The sequence below is a fragment of the Prunus dulcis genome, chromosome 5, assembly GCF_902201215.1.
Source record: "Prunus dulcis chromosome 5, ALMONDv2, whole genome shotgun sequence".
Lineage (NCBI taxonomy): Eukaryota > Viridiplantae > Streptophyta > Magnoliopsida > Rosales > Rosaceae > Prunus > Prunus dulcis.
In genome coordinates this window covers 9,705,363-9,726,515 of record NC_047654.1, presented here as the reverse complement: position 1 = coordinate 9,726,515, position 21,153 = coordinate 9,705,363, and the positions used below count along the sequence as shown (strand labels likewise).

The 21,153-nt window shown below is 37.2% G+C and overlaps 6 protein-coding genes across 6 annotated transcripts; 1 reads left to right on the top strand and 5 right to left on the bottom strand.

Moving 5' to 3' along the window:
- Positions 1-279: 279 nt before the first annotated feature.
- Positions 280-5,686, top strand: LOC117627148 (AT-hook motif nuclear-localized protein 5). Its single transcript, XM_034359076.1, has 5 exons — positions 280-1,459; positions 2,005-2,072; positions 2,746-2,877; positions 4,651-4,809; positions 5,105-5,686. The coding sequence occupies exons 1-5, from the start codon at positions 1,009-1,011 to the stop codon at positions 5,330-5,332; spliced, it is 1,038 nt and encodes a 345-aa protein (XP_034214967.1). The 5' UTR covers positions 280-1,008; the 3' UTR covers positions 5,333-5,686.
- Positions 5,687-6,140: 454 nt separating this feature from the next.
- Positions 6,141-9,166, bottom strand: LOC117627149 (probable phospholipid hydroperoxide glutathione peroxidase). Its single transcript, XM_034359077.1, has 7 exons — positions 8,857-9,166; positions 8,340-8,416; positions 7,809-7,885; positions 7,636-7,697; positions 7,149-7,267; positions 6,487-6,654; positions 6,141-6,360 (listed from the first exon to the last, which is right to left on the bottom strand). Exons 1-7 carry the CDS (start codon positions 8,897-8,899, stop codon positions 6,319-6,321), a joined length of 588 nt encoding a protein of 195 aa, XP_034214968.1. The 5' UTR covers positions 8,900-9,166; the 3' UTR covers positions 6,141-6,318.
- A 582-nt stretch (positions 9,167-9,748) lies between these two features.
- LOC117628171 (probable phospholipid hydroperoxide glutathione peroxidase) lies at positions 9,749-11,700 on the bottom strand. The gene is made up of 6 exons (XM_034360555.1): positions 11,490-11,700; positions 11,109-11,185; positions 10,950-11,011; positions 10,554-10,672; positions 10,159-10,326; positions 9,749-10,024 (listed from the first exon to the last, which is right to left on the bottom strand). Exons 1-6 carry the CDS (start codon positions 11,541-11,543, stop codon positions 9,992-9,994), a joined length of 513 nt encoding a protein of 170 aa, XP_034216446.1. The 5' UTR covers positions 11,544-11,700; the 3' UTR covers positions 9,749-9,991.
- Positions 11,701-13,007: 1,307 nt separating this feature from the next.
- LOC117628547 (probable phospholipid hydroperoxide glutathione peroxidase) lies at positions 13,008-15,233 on the bottom strand. The gene is made up of 6 exons (XM_034361025.1): positions 15,062-15,233; positions 14,628-14,704; positions 14,476-14,537; positions 13,960-14,078; positions 13,405-13,572; positions 13,008-13,295 (listed from the first exon to the last, which is right to left on the bottom strand). The coding sequence occupies exons 1-6, from the start codon at positions 15,113-15,115 to the stop codon at positions 13,263-13,265; spliced, it is 513 nt and encodes a 170-aa protein (XP_034216916.1). The 5' UTR covers positions 15,116-15,233; the 3' UTR covers positions 13,008-13,262.
- An 805-nt stretch (positions 15,234-16,038) lies between these two features.
- LOC117629406 (probable phospholipid hydroperoxide glutathione peroxidase) lies at positions 16,039-18,349 on the bottom strand. The gene is made up of 6 exons (XM_034361988.1): positions 17,951-18,349; positions 17,247-17,323; positions 17,026-17,087; positions 16,707-16,825; positions 16,411-16,578; positions 16,039-16,302 (listed from the first exon to the last, which is right to left on the bottom strand). The coding sequence occupies exons 1-6, from the start codon at positions 18,203-18,205 to the stop codon at positions 16,270-16,272; spliced, it is 714 nt and encodes a 237-aa protein (XP_034217879.1). The 5' UTR covers positions 18,206-18,349; the 3' UTR covers positions 16,039-16,269.
- A 651-nt stretch (positions 18,350-19,000) lies between these two features.
- Positions 19,001-20,999, bottom strand: LOC117629405 (xyloglucan-specific galacturonosyltransferase 1). Its single transcript, XM_034361986.1, has one exon. It carries the CDS (start codon positions 20,757-20,759, stop codon positions 19,020-19,022), a length of 1,740 nt encoding a protein of 579 aa, XP_034217877.1. The 5' UTR covers positions 20,760-20,999; the 3' UTR covers positions 19,001-19,019.
- Positions 21,000-21,153: the final 154 nt, after the last annotated feature.

The window sequence follows — 21,153 nt, the reverse complement described above, 5'->3', positions numbered from 1 at the left end:
ATGCAGAATAATACTTTTATGTAACATAACATTATTGGTTAAGTAGTATTATTCCGTTACAACTAAGTTTTTCTCAGAGGCCATGTGCCCTACGAAAGGGCGATCTGATAAGGACATCTAGGTTGGTACTTTGGTAGGCCCCACACTGTCGTCCAATACCATTAGTCTTTCCTTTCGTATGGTCAGAGATACTTACACCCCACCACACCCCACCCCTTCACTCACTCACTACATTTTAGAATAAAGAAAAAAGCGAAAAAGGTCTTTGAGTAGTTCACAGTTCACAGTTCACAGTTCACATACACACACACAAGACACTTATACACTCACACCTTTAATTCAAAAGCTCAAATTTTCAATTCATTTTCCTCCCCAACCCCCCTTCCCTTTCTTTGTCTTTTCCTCCCTCTTTTTTCCCTTCCACCTCCTGCATTTTCCTTGTCAAAACCCTAGATTTCAAATCTAGGGTTTTGTTCTCACTATTGTGTTTGAGGCAGTGCTTCAAGAGCTGCCAGGTCGTTTTTCTTGCTTTTCTGTAGCTACCCGAGCCCCCGATTTTTCTACATTTTGGTTTTTCCTAGGTATTCTCTGTTATGGGTTTGTGAGGGTGGTTCTGTTCAAGCTTTGGCATCACGCACTTTCTTGTTTTTCCGGTTGAAGATCAAAACTTTGCTGGGTTTTTAGATTTTTTCTGAAACTTAAAATAAAACCCTTGTAAAATCCTTGTTTTACAAGCTCACTGCGTTCCTGTATTTTGAAGATTTAGGGCTGAAGGGGATTTCTTCCCCTCTTCTTTTGGTTTTGAAAAAAAATGCTATGAAAATTTTCCCATTTGAATAAAAACCTCCGTGAAGCCTTTGTTTTGAAATTTCCATTTTCCGTTAAATCTCCTAGTGGTGGGGTGGTTTTTTTTTACAATCCTTAGCATAATTGACCAACGGGTTTCAAGACACAATCTTTAGGTGACAAAAACTTAAGCTTTCTAGTGACAAGTCTCTCAGTAAATGCATGGATGGGAGAGAAGCCATGGGATTGTCTGGTGGGTCAGCTCAATACTACATCCATAGGGGAGGGGTTGGTGGGTCTATGCCTGGATCACAGGCTGGTGGTGGACTGCATACTCCACCTGGGTTCAGGCACATGTCAAACACTGTCCTTCAACCTCAGTCTAATGTGAGGGTCAGCTCTGTAGGATCAACATTCTCAGTAGAGCCTTCAAGACCCAATTTTCCTCATCATGGCATTAGCATGAATGTCACTCCTGGAGTGCCTTCAGGTGAGCCTGTAAAGAAGAAAAGAGGGAGGCCCAGGAAGTATGGTCCTGATGGGCCGGTTTCTCTGGGATTGTCTCCCATGTCTGCAACACCTAATCCTAGACCAGGTTCAACCAGCCCCACTCCAAAACGTAGTAGAGGGCGGCCACCTGGGAGTGGTAGGAAACAACAGTTAGCTACTCTTGGTAAATCTCTGTGCAACTTCTACAACCTTTTTTTTTTTTTTTTTATGCCTTGACTTTTATTTTATGATTCTAATTTTATTACTTTTATAAATTTAGTTGGCTAGCATATAGTGTCTCATTATTGTTAGCCTTTAGTAGTGTTTCTCTTCATTTCTATAAATGGTGTTCAATTCATGCCAATTCTGCTAATGTTCCTAAGCTTCCTTCCTTTTTTAATTATGAGTAATGTCCTTTAGGTGCCCACTAACTAACTACCACAACTTAACTAGCAAAAGAATCTACAAAATATGCACCGGAGTTGTGAAAATGAGGTGCATGCAGAAGAAAAAGTTATGGCTTCTAGTGTCTGATTTGTTTTATATATGTGACTTATTATTATGATAGTTATTGGTCAGATGTTTGTATTTTTCCAGTTGAGGTTTTCCCATCTGAATCAGCTGAAGTATGTCATCTGTAATTAAGTAATTATCACCATCTGTTTTTGCATGTACTTTGAGATCTATGAATTTTTACTATTTCTTGGAAATGTTAAACTGTTATTATAGGGGACTGGATGAATACTTCAGCTGGACTGGCTTTTGCACCCCATGTTATCACCATTGGAGCTGGAGAGGTATGCTATATAAGTTCAAATGACTGAATACCTAAAATATGATGCAGAAGAATTTTGTCCTCTGTGATCAGTTGCTCCAATTTATTGGTTTGGCAGCCTTCTGTTAACACATAGAGGTTGTCAGTGTTTATTGTTTGCTTAATTATGGCTTTAAAGCTGCATTAGATCTGCATAAGTACAGAAATTTTCTTTCTCATGCATAAGGAAAGGAAAGCAGATTGATACCAAAATCGGAAAAAAAATAATGCTTTACCAGGCCTATTATGCTTGCTTCAGATAACTAACTAGAAGCTTGATCCAAATAATTTTTACATCAATTGTGCTGGAGTTTTCTGGATCATGAACACATGGTAATAAGAATGCTGCTATTAAAGTTTTGCATAATGCTTGACCCGTTTCTACTGTAAAGCTTCATAGATGTCATTAGAGTTTTTCAACATGCTGAGTTTGTAAATATGGGGATTGTTGCAAGCACATATCAATGGACTGACTATATCACTAGGATTCCACAAACTACACATACATACAATTGCAAAGGGGCACACACATATCATCCTACTCTAAAAGTATGATCACACGTCAGTTGAGTCTGGGTCTCGGTGGAAGCCTTTATTTTGAATGGCTTGAACTTAATTTTCGATGATTAATATACTTTGTTATTTTGCCTTTGTAGGACATTGCAGCAAAATTATTGTTGTTTTCACAACAGAGACCAAGGGCGCTATGCATTTTGTCAGGAAGTGGTACAGCATCTTCAGTAACTCTACGTCAGCCTGCATCTACTGGTGTCAGTGTCACGTTTGAGGTTGAAGCACTCAATTCTGTGTTTATTTTTGCTCGTGTTGGTGCATACAAATGACTTCCGTTTTAGATGGCTTTCCTTCTATGTTGGTCTTATTAAAGTTAGTGAGAATTTCCATTTCAAATTTAGGATACAAAGCTGCTGATTTCCTTCTTTTTGTTTAAAATATTTCTTGCAAATACCATAAGTTGCAACTGTAGTTCAGTTTACATAATGTTGTAACTTTTATGATTGCAAAGAGCTGTCCAGGGTAGATGTGCAAGTTTGTAGTTGGTTATAGTTACATTTCAAATTTTGTTGTTCTTTAATAACTTGAACACTTTGTTTAGTTTCAAAAATAGCTGATGAGAAACTAGTGCAGTAATTAGCTACTTATAAAAAAATATGGGCCAGAAGAGCAATGGCATACAAAGTGCTAGTAAGGCCTTTGGGATACCAGTAGAATCAGAAATAATCAAAGGAATAGAATGAAAAGGAGACAAATGAAGGGCTAGGAGGCAGGGAATCTATCTACGTATGGAAGATGGTAGGGAACAGAAAGAGTTTAAGGTTTGGGTTTTAAAGCTATGGTGTGATATTTATGATTTGGAGGAGATTCTTAGTTTGGATATAAAATTGTATGTCTGCGACTTGAGTCGGGGAATGGGATTTAAATCTGAGTCAGGGAAGGTAATACTTGCATGCTTGGGTTAGATGTTGCTAGGATTTTTAAAAAATGGTATCGGGAATTGTAGGTGTTTGAGCAGTGTAATATGAGAATACCATTGTAGTGTTAGTTTCTACGAATTAGAACTAGAGCTAAGAGAATATCTTAAGCAAGATCTGGGAAAGTGGCTGAGGCAGAACGTATGGATATGTTGTCCAAAGTGTGAAGTTTCAAAATAAGGCAGCGGTGCTGATAATTGTTGAAAGTTGTAAGGTTTGAGTGCAGTTTGGTCTGGCAATAGCTGGGTTGCTAATAGTGTAGGGAATATATGGGTGTTTGTCTGTGCTGGTATTCAGGTAGTTTAAGTTTTGTTTTAAGGAGAACGTGGTCAAGTGACTAAAACAAATTATTGGTTGGACAGTTCTTGATTAGCTTAAATCAGTAGAGTTGCCAAAAAATGAAGTGCTACTGTCATGGATTCGATTCGATTTCTAGTTATGGTGGGGTTTTATTGCAAAAAATGAAGGTGGTTGTTTGATGGTTTAACGGGTGATGCTATAGCTGCTGCAAGTCATTGTGAGTTGATCAGATAATTGGAATGTTAGAACATGACATGTTTATGGTGATTGTGAGACTTCATCTACCTTTGGGTTAGGCAGGTCTGTAGTTAAGATCTGTAGCCAATCCTTCGAAGTGACCGAACCTAATATAATAAAAAGTGGTGTGACTAATGCCATTAGGATTGCATGAGTATATTTAAGGTTGGTTTATTTGTCAGAGGAAGGTTGAACAAACTTTGTTTGACAGTAATTAGTTCAGATACTATCCAGGTTTAAATAGCTTCAAATGTCTACTTCAGTCCTTTTCTCCAAGAGTTGCAACATATTTTTATTCTCTTTCTTTTATCCTTTCTGAAACAGCTCAAAATGTTTATATTTCTTTTCTGGGAATGCGTTGTTGCTTTATTAAATAGTCTTTATGATAGATTGGCCGCCTAAAGTTGCTATCATAGTAGTCAATACTGATATCATGAATGGCCTTGCTCACTAAAATGCACTGACTTTTCCTAGTCCAATTTTTGTAGAATTAGCTTCACTCTTTTTGACTCAATTGTTTATATGGCTGTGCAGGGTCGTTTCCAGATATTATGCTTGTCAGGGTCGTACTTGGTTGCTGAGGATGGTGGACCACGCAATCGAACAGGGGGTATAAGTGTTTCCCTTTCTAGTCCTGATGGTCATGTCATTGGTGGTGCTGTGGCAATGCTTATTGCCGCAACTCCAGTGCAGGTAATTTCTTTACTGCTCAGAAACATTCCTAGTAGTGCTAATGCCATATTTCCTGCACATCTTTGCAAGAGTGGTAGTTTGCACGTGTACATAGGTTGTGATATGCAGTATCTGTGCATATACGCACTTTGAAGATGGCTATCTTTTGTTGGAAGATTGTGTGATTGAAACACACTTGTCTAGCATGGGATGATCTGAGAGGCGTCTTTTTATCAGATTCTGATTATAGTCTAGAAATGTGGATATATGCACTTTGAAGATGGCAGCACAAAGGTCTAATTCATTTTTGTTGCAGGTTGTGCTGTGTAGTTTTGTCTATGGTGGCTCCAAGACCAAGAACAAGCAAGTGGCTGGTCCCAATAGCGACGAGAATTCTGAGCCTCAGCATAATGAGAAATTGGCCCTACCATCTAACACCCCGCCTACTCAAAATTATAATCCTTCCGGAGCAGGCCTTTGGCCAGGTTCGCGGCAAGTTGATTTGAGAAATCCGCACACCGGCATCGACTTGACTCGCGGGTGAAGATATGCTGCAACAAACACATGCCAATTTTGTATATATGTGTTGTTGTAAATGAATCGAATCTGTGAGAATTGTAACTTTACTACTCTTGTTCACCCACTGGTGGGTAAACAAGTTTGTGCTAACATAATCTGTAACAAAGCCGTAATTCTGGGGGTTATTTCGGTAACATAATTGAGGAAGTTTCAAGTAGTGTGGAGGGTTAAGATACTCATCTGTAGCAAGAAATTCTTTTGGCTTTTGGCTGGAACTTTCTATCAAATCAAAGTCCGTTTGTAGTTGTAACCAATTCTGAATCACAATTTGCAAAATTATATGCTGCATATGTATGGAAGAATGAGGTTTATTAAGCAACTGGCCTTTTGCTACGTAGCTATGAACCAAATTTGTGAGGCACTAGTAATGTCGTTGATTTGTGGTTCCAAGCACTACCATATTCGGAACAATTAGGAGGTTTCCCATTTTGTTGAAACTATAACCTTCCAAGGGAAGATTTGGCGACCACAGGAGCCTGTGTTGATGTTAAAACGTTTAATGTTCTCTTCGATGATAAAGAAAACCAATTGTAATTACTATGTGCAATCCAAGCGAGCAAACCAACCCTCTCCAAATGGGTGCAAAAGCTGTCTGCTCGGGGATGGTGGCGTGACTAGCTTCCTTCTAAATGTGGCAATAGCTACCGGCCTACCGGTCCAAGGACACACCAACCAACAGTACCAAAAACAAAACATCTCGAACTGTCTACGATGGGCAGTTTTACTTGGAAATTTTGGATGTAAAAGCTTTAACCTGTTAACTAGAAGAAACATGGAAAATCAAAAGCTGAAAGATAAATGGTCAAATATGTGATTGAGAACCTGGGACATGAATCTGCAATATATCTTCGCAAATAACCTATTAACAGACTACGTTTTACCAGATTTGAAACAACTAGATAAACTAGTGAGATTGTATCACAGGTCGTTGTCTGTTGAAGCCTTCACATCTCAGCATTCATGAGACTCCGCCAACAGCTTCTTTATGTCATGCTGCCAAGATAGTATAATATCAGAAAGCTATTATTACTTGAGAAAATTTACTGATGATCAACTGAAATAAACAACCAAGGCAGCATAACATAATCATCTGTAAGAATCAGACATCTGGGTTTTTACCTCAAGGCTAAAGGGTAAAGTTGTTGGGTAATAACGATTAACAACTTTCCCTTCCTTGTCAACAAGAAACTTGGCAAAGTTCCACTGAATATCATCATCAAAGAATCCCCATTTGCCTAACCTCAAGAACTTGTACAATGGAGCAGCATTATCCCCGTTTACTTCAATCTAACCAAAGAACAAAAATGGTGAATTTACGAACATCCCACCTTATTACAATACCATCCAAGCCCTCCGATTTAGTTCAAATGGCTACAGGGGAGAACACATCTAAAATTTCTAACTTGCAGAAGTTCTATAGGAAGTATAATTTATAACCGCTAATTTACTACAACTATTAAAGTAGTAGATTTGACAAGCCTAAACATATCATATTTGAAATTCTTGAAACTAAAACTTGTGAACACAGAGATCCTCAACGAATCTGAATGACTCAATTAAGTTTGTTGATATGCAACCTTCAAGTATTTAAATATTATTTCATGCATGAAAACGGAAAAATTTATATCTTTTTTCCTTTTGGAAGATTCAGGATAGTTAGCAGTGCACTTCTGCATTGTTTTAAACAGACAATATATGAGCATGTAGCTGAAAAATCTGCTGTCTTGCCTAAAAGTCATAGGTATGAGCTGTTGGAAGGCAGATACAACATAATATAGTACCTTGTCAAAAATTTGGAATCCTGATTTAAAACGAGTGCAGACAAACTCTTCAATTTGTTGATTACTTCCTGGTTCTTGAGCAGCAAACTGGTTGCACGGAAATGCCAGAATTTCCAAGCCTGTTTATCATACAAAGGGGAAGAATAAAGGGAAAATTAGAACTTCAGCAAACTTTTGAAGTTTAAAAAAAAGATCTTCGTATGGAAAACAGAGGGAATTCTTATTTTTCCCAAAAAAAAAAAACTGCGTATGCAAAACAGTATAATTTTATAAAGAAAAAAACATGAACAAGAAGCAGATAAGCATGTTCCAGACACAGAGGTAGTCAGAAGGGAAGAAAGTGTAATCCACATGTAAGAAAACAACTTAAATCGATGTTCAGTCAAGAATAAATTTCCTAGGGACATGGTCACCATGCTACTGTTACATTTCTAATGGTTTTCAAAATGGTAAGCATGAAAGAACAATATTATCTCAAAATGCAAACCTTGATCTTTATACTGCTGATATAGTTTAGTTAGCTCAGGGTAATTTTCGTCGGTCAATCCACTGCTCGAAATCAGTGAAAAACAACAATGAATAAATAGGTTTTTGTTTCTCTTTTTTATTTCAAAAGAAGAGAATAATAATAAATGTGAGGAGCGAAAAATATGAGGATACCATTCAGAAGCAACATTGACAATCAGTAGAACTTTTCCCCTGTACACGCTAAGATCCACATCCTTTCCCTTAGCATCCTGCACTAACAAACGAATTTACAACCATCCGACGAACAACAAAATCCCGATATAAAGGATACTACTAGTCTACTTCTAAACTGAATTTCAAAGTTCCAACATAGATTCAACAAAAACAACATCCTTTCATTCTGAACCAAAGAACCAGCCACATATGTTCCCATTATCATCGTCTGAATATTTCCTTCTCCCTTTCTTTCAATTATGCGTTTTTTATTCTCAACCAATCACACTACCGAAAATTCTCAAACATTCCAAAAAGGGAGTAACCAACATTCAAACTTCACTCATGGATTATTGATTCCAGAAAGGAAGAACATATTCAACAACATTATCACATATCTTCAAAACTAGCCACCTACCAATTATATTACATGTTGAATAACATTTACAGTCTTCAGACCCAGCTAGAAAATAGAGCAGAAATGCATAAACTAATTGAAGAGAGCCTTACCTTGACAGTAAATTCGTAAATTTTTGTACTTGGGAACTCATTGGCTTGGCTTGGCATCCGATAAACTGGTCCCAAGTCTGAAGTAGAAGAGCTAGCACAAGTGAAAAAAATGGCAAATGGAACAGACAAGACACAACTATGAGGAAAGTGGGTGGCAGAGAGAAGCATTAAGCAACAATGCCTTTTCTTTAACTTCCTTATTTTAGGTGACTGTAGCATTTGCCACTCAAGAAGGTTACATGTGTTCTTTCTACAATTTCAAAAAATGATATAGACTTCTTGCTCTAAACTTTATTTCTTGTTCCCTCTTGTGCATAACCCTACAGAACTCAGAAAATGCATAACTATCACATTGGGAAAAATGAAAATCCAGGTGCATGATGCAGAAATTTTCTGACCCAAAATGAAAATGTGAGAGAGGGGCCTACATTGGAAGCAAAATGTAAAACCAGCACTTGGGTTGGTTTTGTACAATAACAAATCAGGGGAAACAAGAAAAGAAGAAGCTTGATCTTACCTTTGTGCATTTGGCTAAAGCAACCAGAAAACACATTTCCCATAGGAAATATAATCAATGAAATCAAGCTCAACCGAAGGGGCTCTTGTTGGAAAGATATCAAACACAAAATGAGCAACAATCGCAAGAACTCCAATTGAGTGATGCTTTCTAGGAAATCAACTCTCGTTACTTTAGGGCAATAAATGGAGATGAAATGAGGGTAGGGTAGTTCCCTTTTTCTGACGCTGGAGGTGCAACGACGATGGTTGTTCCGCCATTTTTGTTGTTGGACGGTAGAAGTGGTTCAGTTTTGCATGCAAAAGTTTTTTGCCAGATCAAATACAATCATGTTTTTTACTTTTTCTTTTGTTGTTGTTTTGTGTTTTGCCAAAAGTGAGGAAAGGGACCTACACACACGTACCATTGGGGTTTGAACGCAGGACCAGCATACTAAACGTTTGGACCAATCCAACTAGCATGCCATTGGTTTTTTTAATTTTTTTTGGAGTGGGGTGGTTGTGGTTCAAAGGTAAAGGAGCTAATTGTAATTTTATTGCTTACTAAGGAAAAAAAAAAAAAAAAAAAAGTAAATCTTATGGTGATAAAATTGTAACTTTCAAGGAAAGGATGAAAATCTTGTTGTTAAGTTCAAGTTTTTATGTTACAAATTTTTTTTTGGGGTTCAAATGTGAATGAGATTAACATATCTTAAACTCTGAGAAAACTATCATGCGTAATTATTACGGGAACTTTTTAAGAGAAAATTTCGTAAGCCTTGCATTATGTCTCTCCCATCACGTGACTACATTATTCTACCACATCACAATATGTGCTAGCAAATGACCCACTAAACAGACCATGTTTTCCGGTATTTGAAACAGCTAAGATATTTTTGTATCACAGGAGGTCATTGTGGAACAGGCGGGGACTGCAATTGCTTCATGTTTTAGCACCGCACATAAATATAAATGTACGTACAACCTTAAAAAGTCTTGAAATCCAGACATCAGTTTAACAAAGGAACACCCTTAACAAGTGTTGAAGCCACACACTAATAATATAACAAACGTACAAAAGCAAGCTTGAACTTTTTCTCCCTCCTGATACACAAAAGGCAAGCATATGTTGCAGTCTTCACATCTCATCTCAGCATTCAAGAGACTCCCAACAGCTTCTTTATGTCACGCTGCAAAAATCGTATAATGTCAAAAGGTTAGCAAACTTCACAAATCTACCGATGAATCGATGATCAACTACAATAAGCAACAGAGGCAGCATCGCATAATCAAAATTCCAGAGTGCAGACATCAGGGTTTTTACCTCAATGCTAAGCGGGGGAGTGGTTGGATAATAGCGGTCGGAAACTTTCCCGTCCTTGTCAACTAGAAACTTGGTAAAGTTCCACTGAATATCATCTCCAAAGAATCCCCATTTGCCTGCCTTCAAGAACTTGTACACTGGAGCAGTATTATCACCGTTCACTTCAATCTAACACAAGAACAAAATAAGATAAATTTCCAAACATCTCACATTATGCAGTTGACACGGCCATAGGGAAGAACGCATGTAAAATTTCTAAATCCATCAAACATGAAATCCTCGAAACTAAAACTTGTAAACACACAGATCCTCAATCCTCCACCAGTTTTGAGTGACTAAATTAAGTTTGATGGCATGAACATAGATACAACACAATCTACTGTCCCTGAATCGACCTTGTCAAATATGGGAAATTCTGATTTGAAACGAGTGCAGACAAAATCTTCAATCTCCTCATTGCTTCCTGGTTCCTGAGCACCAAACTGGTTGCATGGAAATGCCAGAATCTCCAAGCCTGCATCGACCCCCCCGGTATATCATACAAAGGGAAAAAAAAGTAAAGGCACAACAGGAAAGTGTAATTTCTGTGAACTTTCAAACTGCTTATATGAAATTTATGATGAGGAGAAGATTTCCCCATTACAAACTCGGGAATTCTTTTTTGTCACATAAAATTAGCCTGTTTGATGTGAGAAAAAAATGAGTATATACATTAACAAGAAAATGAAAATGAAATAAGCAGCAGATAAGCTTGTTCCAAAGAGAGAACAATATTAGTTAGAAATGCAAACCTTGATCTTTATACTTTTGATATAGTTCATTCAGCTCTGTGTAATTTGAATTGGTCAGGCCACTGCCACAAATCATTGAAAACGAAATTGAATAAATAGGTTTTGTTTTTCTTGATTGCTCATAAAATAAAATAAAAACCAAAGTATGAGGAATAATACCATTTGGAGGCAACATTGATAACCAGAAGAACTTTTCCCTTGTAGACGCTAAGATCCGCATCATTTCCCTTAGCGTCCTACACAAATTAACAACTATAAGACCAACTACAAAACCAAGATACAAAGAACACTTCTCAACTCAATCTAAGTTCCTTATTTTCCCCTTCATCCTTTAAGTTACGTTTTTTTCTCTTGGCAACCAACCAGAGCCAGCTGGGGAAAATTCTCAAACTTGCAGAAAAATAAATACCCAACATTCAAATTCAATTCCCAGAGAAAGAAGAACATATTCAAAACAATCAGATGTCTTCAAAATTTACAGAGCCACCTAGAAAACATATAGCAGAAACCTATAAACTAATTGAAGAGAGATTTTCTTACCTTAACAGTGAAGTCATAAAATGTTTTTGGGATCTCAGTTGGCTGGCTTGCCATCCTAAAATCACTGGTCTGAAACTCTCAAGTAGAACAAAGCTACCACAACTGACTGACCAAAGCAGCAAAGCAACGCAACGCAATTATAGAGGAAAAGCAGAAGGCAGAGACAAGACTTAAGTATGAATTATGCTTTTGACTTTGGACGCTCCAATCTAACACAACCCGCAGGTGTAAGTACAGTTTAATAACGTTTTTGCCCCTATGTTTCTTCGTATTACGATTTTACCCTCAAGGATGGGCTTGCTTCATTGGGCTTGATCTACGAACAAACAAACAAACTCTTCATCTCATCCAAGAAAATCTTGGCCCAAACTTCTTAATGGCTAATTAGCGGGTATCAAACGGATTGGGCAGCTCGAGCACGACCCGTTTAAGTAAGGCCTGGCACTGCACGGCCTGTATCTTTGGACGGACCGAACGAGGAAATTAGGCCCAATGGGCCGTGCCGGCTCGAAACTCAACGAGCCGCCCCATTTAAATCCCATTTATTATAGAGAAAAATATACACAATATTATTACATTTATATATTAAATTCAAGTCTATTTCTTTTCTCTAATAATATATATTAAAATTTAATATTTTCTTTATGTATAAAATAATGATTTTGTTTTTGAAGTTTCAAATTTTAAAATTCAAACAATAATCTAGTGAATATCTATTTAAATGTACTTTAAATAAAGTTATTGGCCTCTTTTTTCAACAAATAATAAATCTTGTTAGTATATACATAATTGTTAAAAAAATTTATTTAACAAAAATGCAATACATAAGTCAAATTTTGTGTGGGCCAATCTCGGCTCGTTTAGTGGCCCGACATGAGCTCGGTCTGAGCCGAAATTAGTGATTTTCATAAATGAACGAGCCCGACACAATCCTTTTATTAAATAGGTCGACTCTAAATGAGTTAGTCAGCCTGACACGGTCCGTTTAACACATCTTAGGTTTATTTTTAAGCTTTTGGCGCACACATAACATATTGTACCAGAAAAATTATGCAAACCATTGTCACTTTCATAAAACATAATGCTTCATAGCTCGACTGTTTCCTTCTTTTTCCGTAGGTGGCATTCTCACATGGAGTTCTACAAAATTGTCTTCTTTTTTCTTTGAAACAATACTGATGGATGCATACCATTGCCTCCTAGGTTGAGGAAAAAAAGGGAGAGTAGGGGTTCTCAAAAATCCAATCCAATACAAACATTTTAAATTGGATTTTAGATCCGATTTCACGCTGGCTTCATAAATCCAACTTACTTAGATAAGGTTTTAGGCCATTGAAAACCGATTAAACCAAACCGAAAAAAATTAATTTTATTTGTATAGTACATTCAGCTAAAAAATCCATGCCCTTAATTTTGTCTCTTGCATCCTCTATGCCCCTTATGGTGGGGGATGATGGCTCGCCTGCCTTTGTCTTTGAAGAATGCTGGCTGGTTGATGCGCCATTAGGCTCTACTGCACATAAAAGGTTTAGTGGAATTGGGAGGGTAAGAATTTCGACAACATTCAATTATACAAACCAAACGGTTTTGTTTCAGTTTGTGCAAATACAATACAATATACACAGATACAGCCTTAGGTCCTTAAATCAGTCTTGAAGCCACAACAACACACAAAAGCAAGGCATTTTTTCCCATCCATCCTAATACACAAAAAGGCAAGCATATGCATACTGCTTACACTATGACCCTCTTGAAGCCTTCACATCTCAGCATTTATGAGACCCCTAACAGCTTCTTTATGTCACGCTGTAAGAAAACAGTATGATCACTTGACAAATCTAGTGATTATCAACCACAATAAACAGAGGCATCATTACCGAATTAATATTCGAGAATTGGACAACTGGGTATTTACCTCAAGGCTAAGGGGGGAAGTTGTTGGGTAATAGCGATCAGAAACTTTCCCATCCCTGTCAACTAGAAACTTGGTAAAGTTCCATTGAATATCATCTCCAAAGAAACCCCATTTGCCTAACTTCAAGAACTTGTACAATGGAGCAGCATTATCGCCGTTTACTTCAATCTAACACAAGAAAAAAGACAGTGAATCCAAGCTCTCAGACGGAGTTGAAATGGCCATAGGAACAACACATGTCAAATTTCTAACTTGCAAAAGTTATAAAGGATTTGAAGTAAGTGTTCATTCAGTAAAATTAGTTACTGGCTAGCCTAAATACATCCACATTTGAAATATTGCAACTAAGACTTGTAAATGCAAAGATCCTCAACCAGTCTTACTGACTAAACTAAGTTTGTTGGCATGCACAAAGATGGAAATGCACTTCTCTGTCATTAGACAAAGCCTATGGACGAGCATGTGGTCAAAAAACCTTTTGTCTGGCCTAAAAGTGTAGTCTGTGTAAGCTGTTGGAAAGCAGATCTAACAATCATCTATTGTTCCTAGATCTACCTTGTCAAATATTGGAAATTCTGATTTGAAACGAGTGCAGACAAACTCTTCAATCTCCTCATTACTTCCAGGTTCCTCGTCACCAAACTGGTTGCATGGAAATGCCACTACCTCCAAGCCTGCATCAACGCGCAAAGTATATTGTACAAAGGGGACAAAAGTGATGAAAAAAAGTAAAATTTCAGTAAAGTTTTGAACTAGTTATAGTACATTTATGTTGAAAACAGGATTTTCGAACTAGACATTCAGGGGCTACATGTTTTTCTGATAAAACTAGACTGTAGCATATGCAAAACAGTCAATTAAATAAATAAGAAACAAAAATGAAACAAGTATTCTAGCTAGAGAGGAAGTTGTAAAGGAAGAAAGAAGCGGAATCGACATGTAAGAACACAAATTTGTCAGATGTCAGCTCAAGCATGATTTTCCTAAACCTCGTTACCATATTGCAATTATTTCTCTAATGATTGTCAAAATAGCAGGCATGAAAGGACAATATTAGTTCAAAATGCAAACCTTGATCTTTATATTGCTGATATAGTTGATTCAGCTCCGTGTAATTTGAGTTGGTCAGTCCACTGCCAAATCAGTGAAAAACATCAATGAATAACTAGTTTTTATTTTTAAAGAAAAAATGAATGTGAGAAACGACGAATATGAGAAAATACCATTTTGAAGCAACGTTGATAATCAGTAGAACCTTTCCCTTGTACACACTAAGATCCACATCATTTCCCTTAGCATCCTGCACTAATATACAAATTTTAAAACTATCAGACTAGCAACAAAATCAAGATACAAAGACCATTTACTTATCAACTGAGTTTCCACATATAATCCCATTAACATCACCCTTTCTCTTTTTCTTGGCAACCAACCAGACCAAGGAAAATTCTCAAACATGCCAAGAACGACTACCGAGCATTCATAATTCTTTTATGGGATTAATATTGCTAGAAAAATGAACACTTTCAACACAATCGCATCACTCCAAAACTACCCATCTACTAATAAACTATTTACAATTTGAAGAACATGTACAGAACCGCCTTGAAAAGATGCAGCAAAAAAGCATAAACTAGTTGAAGATGGACAGGCTTACCTGGACAGTGAAGTCATAAATTGTTTTTGGGTTCTCTGTTGGCTGGCTTGTCATCCTATTATAACTGTCTGCTATGAAACTCTCAAGTAGAAGAAGAACTAGCTCAGCAAGGGACAAACCCTATATGCCTCTTTGACTTCCCAAGCTCTCAATCAAATTGGCTTTCATGTTCAACTGACCTCTAATGGCGTTTATGCCCCTCATTTTCACTTCGACCCGTTGTTTGAACTTTGGGCTGCACTCTTCAGCCTTGGGCTTAGACTTGTTCAATTGTTGAGCAGCAAAATGCCCAATACTAGTATGACATGAACAATAGCAATGACGCTTTTTTGTTCTTTCTTCTGGTAGATGTTTTCCTTGTGATGAAATTTCTGTCACTCTCCCTTTCAACATGTATATTTTTATATTTTTTTTCAGACTTTTCCTATTGAGATGGATGATAACATATTAAACTTAAACACATTATACGAATACTAGGACTTGAACTCATAAACTTTCCTCGAGAAATAATTACTCCAAACCATTATACTACTAAAATCTTATGTCAACATGTATTATTATATATTAGTGAAAACGAAAGTTATTATTCTATTGCTCGTTGTCGATTAATATACATATATATAATTTTTTTTTGATAAAATATACATTGAAAAAGCACTTTTCTATTGACCATTTGTATGCAAGCCTTGTTCCCCTTGGGAAGGCACTTTGCTTTTGCTTTTTGTTCCTTCTGTACTAAGAGGCTGTTTACATTTGCTTCTTTTCCACTTGATATTCCAGAAAGCTTTCGTTTTGAATATAATAAGAACTGAAAGTGTTTCACTTGTCAAATTGGGATTTTGATATTCAGCCCAACAATATGTCAAACCTCTTCCTCTCATTCCAGCTACCCTCTTCTACCTCTTCCTCAATCTGAATTTCTCTCAATATCAAATATTTAAAATGAACTTGAATTGGAGAGATTTTAAACGTTGATATCCAATAAATCATTTGAAATGTAAATGCTTTCTTCTCTCTTCCAAAATACACCATTATATTCAGAACACAAATTTGCATACAGGTACTGTCTGTATTTGAAATTACTGCTTGACTGAAACATCAGTAAAGTACCTTAAAACAAGTCCAACAATACAAAGAGATACATATTTTTATTACAGACAGCTTTATTCTTATTACAGCTTCTCATTTATTCATAAAGAGCTGGCTGCTCATGCAACCCCCAACAGTTTCTTTACATCCTTCTGCAAAACAAAAGCAAGACCAACCAGAATTTTGTTAGTCAATTAGAAAAATCAAATCACTTCACTTGAAATGAAATTAAGGTAGTGGCATGAAGATTGATTTTCTACCTCAATGCTAAGAGGAGTAGTTGTAGGGGCATAACGGTCAACAACATTCCCTTCTTTGTCAACAAGGAATTTGGAGAAGTTCCACTTAATGCCGTCACCAAAGAGCCCACCCTTGCTCGACTTCAAGAACTTGTAAATGGGAGCAGCATTGTCACCATTCACATCCACCTAAAATTGGAAGCACATATTGAAAACATGTCAATCTCCAGCTCTTGTTAATAACATAACTCCATGCAAGGAAAGGAATAGCTTTCACAGTTCATTCGCATCGAAATGAAATCAGAAACAACTTCTACCTTATCAAAGATGGGATACTCAGCCTTAAAGCGAGTGCAAGCAAACTCTACAATCTCATCATTTGATCCTGGCTCCTGAGCTCCAAACTGATTGCATGGGAATGCCAAGATTTCCAAACCTACAAGGCCACAGAAGCAAGAGTAAACTATAAAGCAACCAAAAGAAAAGGCCAGAAAAGATCATAGCAGCCTAAGCAAAATCACCTCAATAGATAAAGAGTTTCTAGGAAAATGGTCTTAGGATGAAGTATAAGCATGGGTGAGAAAGAGAGAAATCAAAAACAGGAACAAGTGAAAGGAACGGAGTGAAAAGGCAAACCTTGATTTTTGTATTTCTCATACAACTGACTCAGCTCTGTGTAGTTTGAATTAGTCAAGCCACTGCATCAAAATCAAATAGCAAACTGTATAAATAAGGTTGCAATCAAAGAGAGCACAAAAGGCTGCTATCTTCTAATTATGAAGAAGGTTAATTACTAAGACATTATTTTTGTTTAATGTAGAGGGACAGAGTCAGAAGGAAAAGAAGCTATGGTGTACCATTGTGATGCAACGTTGACAATCAACAGAACCTTCCCTTTGTAGATGCTAAGATCAACATCTTTACCCTTGGCATCCTGCAAGTAAAAGGACATATTATGCACATCAAATTCTCAGTGAAGCGATGAAACATGGAAGAGATTTGCATAGATATCAATTTCCAAATAAACCCCATTACTAGTTAGTTGACACATCAATTGAGAGAAGGGGTTGGCTCCAAAGGCACAATCCAAACCCACTGAGATATTCAATACTAAGAAAGATAATTAAAACCCAATTATCATCACAGAGCAACACCTAAAAACACAAATACTGGCATGAAAATGAAGGGCAACTGAATTAAAGTAGGGGCCTTTCCCATCAATAATCCGTATGGGTCACCATTTTTTTTGAAAATAAAGTTCTCTTCTTTATGACTCTAAAAATATAGGGCAAGCCTAAGAATTATAAGCATCATTTATGTTTTCTTTGGGGTAATGACATCAATCTTGTCCTTTATTCAAATCCAAGAAAGAATAAGGTGAACAAAGTAAAATCCCCTATTTCTGCATCAAAATTACAGATTGAAACAACCCAAGCTATTAACCAAACAAAGATCCCCAAATCCAAATGTAAAATGAAAATCAAAAGAACCGACTTGCCTTCAATATTGAATTCGTGTCTAAAACTGAAGTAAACAGAATCAAAATTCCTCAAAAACCAACCTTGACAGTGAAATCATGGATAGATTTACTTCCAGACCCAGACTGGCTAGCCATTGTACTGTTCGATCGCAAAGTACACCAAACCGGGCTCGAAAACGCTACTTTGATTGACGGAGAAGACAACGAAACTTGTGAAAAACGCAAAAGGGTCTGCTTGGAATTGGCCGAGAATTGCTTTGGCGAAAGCAGTGAAGCAGATAAAGCTGTTACACTGAGATTTCTTCGTAAGAGAAAGCGAGTAGAGGAACAGAGCATTGAGACACAAAGCAGAGAACGGGCTTCAATTTATGTTTCGGATTTGTAGGTGACGGATTTGTACAAGTACACGTGCATGATTGATAGCTGTACACGTAGGCGATTTCTTAAGCGCACACGTAAAGGTGCAAGGACAAAGTGTCTATCTTATAGAAAGGAGGAAAATGTACGGCTAGGATTCTTGCATCAGAGAAGACGTCATGGACTTCTATGGTGATGGTTGGGCCAATGGACTAAATTTTCTGTAGGTGGACAGTGTGAATAGTGTGAACTGGATATTTCCATTTTTTTTGAAATTTTATTAAATGGGTGTGAACAGAATATTTTGACTGTTTGTTTTGTAATTTTGTTATGATGCAAATTTTGGTTTGTCTTTGAATTTTTGGTTCTAGATTTTGTTTCTGGGATAATGAGGTTTCATGAAAGTCACAGTTTTGGTTTTGTATTTTTTGAATTGGATTTTTCAAGGTCGTTATTTTGTAGTTTCGACGTGTTTAAACTTACTAGGTAAGTAAAAGAATACTTTATTTTATTAACGAACAGAAGTGATATTCAAATTTGCAATCACTTTCAACATTAGAAAGAGAAATATTACTAAAAATAATATTTTTGGGTTACAAGTACTAGAATACTATATTATCATATTTACGGTAACAATTCGACTTTGGAAGAATAGAATGTTAAATATAAAAAAAACAGTATGTATTGTATTCCTCAAATATTCTTTTCCCTCCGCACAATGCTATGCTTTGTATATGAATTCAAAAGGGCAAAAAAGTTAATCAATGAACAAAAAAGAACAAGTCATCCTCAGTTATGCTGTTGAATCCATTTTGGTCACTCTCTCCATCAGACTAGTCATTATAATGGAAAATGCATCCTGAAACTTCTCAAGCTTGGCAGTTGAATCTCCATATACCAAACCAGGTAGCAATTCATACACAATATACCTCCTCATATCATCCTTCTCCTTCTTAGAAATCTTCATCAGCATTTCCACCACATTCACCTTCACTTGCCTCACCTCTTCTTGGTCTACAAACACAGAATATTTTTCATGATCCTCTGGTAGATGCCATGGATACTGGTAGTAAGCTGTAAACGGATCGAATAGCACAGGTATGCAACCCGAAATTAGAGAATCAAATAGGGATTTTCTAGTTGGGCTGTCCCCTGGAGGCTGCAAGCAGAATTCAGACTCCATGAAAAGCTCGATGACTGACTCTGGCTGGTCACATCCACCTGAACTACAATCAAGAAAGTGGCATTGGTTTCCATTGTCTGCTGATGAATTGCATTGTTTGATCAATATGGACCTTATGCTCTCAGCTGCACCAGGCCTTGCTGCCCCAGCAAAGCTCACTAACCTTTTTCGATGTGAACTGATGATCTTCCATTGCCATGCCATGATATCATCATCTGAGTGTGGATGGAAGTATGTTGGATGTGGAATGCCAATGTCATTTGGCTGCCATGGTTGCCTCTCAATCAAAAGCTTTATTGGGTTTTCCATTTGGTCAATCTCCAACAGTCTAGTTCCCCATGAACCGTCCTTTCTCCTAAAATCCCATGAAACCTTCCCCAACACTATTACATGATCTTTACCTGAATTCTTAGCCCATGGTTTTTGTTTCTCAAGCCAAGTTATGAGCTCCAAACTCAAAGCATCTTTCACATCATTGGAAACATTCTTAAAATGCCATCTTAGAATATCCAAGCCACCATAAAATGGGACATAAAACAGTTTGGCTTCATTCTCATTGTAAATCCTGCAAGGATGCTGCAAAACCCTTTGATGGAATATTGGCTCCAATGAATACTGATGTGTCTGGTACCAACCATTTCCAAGCTTAGGAATTGGTTCTCCCAAGGCCTCATTTTTGAAGTACTTGCAGAAGTCCATCCATGGAACCATGTCTGTGCATTGACCTACCAAATCCTTATTAAACTTTGAGGGCAGATCATACACATATACACCCCTCCCTTCACACTCTGCTTGCTTGTTTTCCGATATCCATGATCTGTGCAGTCGTAGCTGTTCTTCGACTTCCTTCTTTGCATTTGCAATCTCCTCTTCTCTGTCTTTGTTCTCTCCATTCCTCATAAGTACTGGATCAGCCTCATCATGGACAACTTCAACAGTCTCTTTCATCACCATTTCACCATTGACAGTGGATTCAGGACTAATGGAACCATTGTCTTGGTACAAATTAGGCGATAGCGAAAGAGGGAGGTTCGAACGCTGGTTTGGAGTTTGGAGGTAAATGGAGCTATTATTGATTATAGGAATTGGGATTTCAAAATTGGGTTGGGTTTTACCAGCAGATAGGCAGTAATGATCGTTGAGCTTTCGTGACGACACACAAATGTGAACAATGTTGCCGGAGATAATGGTGGTGGAGGAAGACCAGAGGTAGATAAGAAAGAGAATGAGAAAAGCAGCCGGGATTCGATGGAGAAACTTGAACAGAACAATGACACAGTTGCAGACTTCTTTTGGGTCTGGTTTTCTGGTGAGTTTGGATTTTCTTTTGGACATGGAAATACTGGCCATTGTGGGAAAAGTGCTTGCTGTTTGTGCAGGGGTCTGCCTCTGATTTTAAGTTCAAGCAAGGGGAAGGTTTCATCATGTCCTAATTTGAACATGGAAGCACGTATGACAAAGGAAGCATCTGATTTGGGTGCACGTTTGAAGATGATTCTATACCTTAATACTAATAATATTCTTAGGCTGTGTTTCAACCATATTATATGATTTGATCATTCTATAATGGTTGTTGACATGCGCATTGAGTCTCCTCCACAAGACATATAAAAAAATAAAAAAAATAGACCAATTATAACTTAAACCAATGATGCTTTGTATTTGACTTGTTTTCCTGATATATATTTGATGTTTTGTATTTGACTTTTTATTAAAAACAAAAATTAAGCTTTGCATTTGACTT

What these genes read in the sequence shown, in the direction of transcription:
- LOC117627148 (XM_034359076.1), top strand. Translation starts at nt 1,009, where the DNA reads ATGGATGGGAGAGAAGCCATGGGATTGTCTGGTGGGTCAGCTCAATAC. An exon ending in ACAACAGTTAGCTACTCTTG is followed by an intron (nt 1,460 to 2,004) that starts GTAAATCTCTGT and finishes CTGTTATTATAG; the next exon opens with GGGACTGGATGAATACTTCA. An exon ending in TTGCCGCAACTCCAGTGCAG is followed by an intron (nt 4,810 to 5,104) that starts GTAATTTCTTTA and finishes TTTTTGTTGCAG; the next exon opens with GTTGTGCTGTGTAGTTTTGT.
- LOC117627149 (XM_034359077.1), bottom strand. Translation starts at nt 8,899, where the DNA reads ATGGGAAATGTGTTTTCTGGTTGCTTTAGCCAAATGCACAAAG. An exon ending in TCAGCAGTATAAAGATCAAG is followed by an intron (nt 7,268 to 7,635) that starts GTTTGCATTTTG and finishes TATGATAAACAG; the next exon opens with GCTTGGAAATTCTGGCATTT. An exon ending in GATTCCAAATTTTTGACAAG is followed by an intron (nt 6,655 to 7,148) that starts GTACTATATTAT and finishes TTCTTTGGTTAG; the next exon opens with ATTGAAGTAAACGGGGATAA.
- LOC117628171 (XM_034360555.1), bottom strand. Translation starts at nt 11,543, where the DNA reads ATGGCAAGCCAGCCAACTGAGATCCCAAAAACATTTTATGACTTCACT. An exon ending in TTTATGACTTCACTGTTAAG is followed by an intron (nt 11,186 to 11,489) that starts GTAAGAAAATCT and finishes TAATTTGTGTAG; the next exon opens with GACGCTAAGGGAAATGATGC. An exon ending in TCAAAAGTATAAAGATCAAG is followed by an intron (nt 10,673 to 10,949) that starts GTTTGCATTTCT and finishes GGGTCGATGCAG; the next exon opens with GCTTGGAGATTCTGGCATTT.
- LOC117628547 (XM_034361025.1), bottom strand. Translation starts at nt 15,115, where the DNA reads ATGACAAGCCAGCCAACAGAGAACCCAAAAACAATTTATGACTTCACT. An exon ending in ATCAACGTTGCTTCAAAATG is followed by an intron (nt 14,538 to 14,627) that starts GTATTTTCTCAT and finishes CTGATTTGGCAG; the next exon opens with TGGACTGACCAACTCAAATT. An exon ending in AATTTCCAATATTTGACAAG is followed by an intron (nt 13,573 to 13,959) that starts GTAGATCTAGGA and finishes TTCTTGTGTTAG; the next exon opens with ATTGAAGTAAACGGCGATAA.
- LOC117629406 (XM_034361988.1), bottom strand. Translation starts at nt 18,205, where the DNA reads ATGCTCTGTTCCTCTACTCGCTTTCTCTTACGAAGAAATCTCAGTGTA. An exon ending in TCCATGATTTCACTGTCAAG is followed by an intron (nt 17,324 to 17,950) that starts GTTGGTTTTTGA and finishes TTTTACTTGCAG; the next exon opens with GATGCCAAGGGTAAAGATGT. An exon ending in TGAGAAATACAAAAATCAAG is followed by an intron (nt 16,826 to 17,025) that starts GTTTGCCTTTTC and finishes GTGGCCTTGTAG; the next exon opens with GTTTGGAAATCTTGGCATTC.
- LOC117629405 (XM_034361986.1), bottom strand. Translation starts at nt 20,759, where the DNA reads ATGGCCAGTATTTCCATGTCCAAAAGAAAATCCAAACTCACCAGAAAA.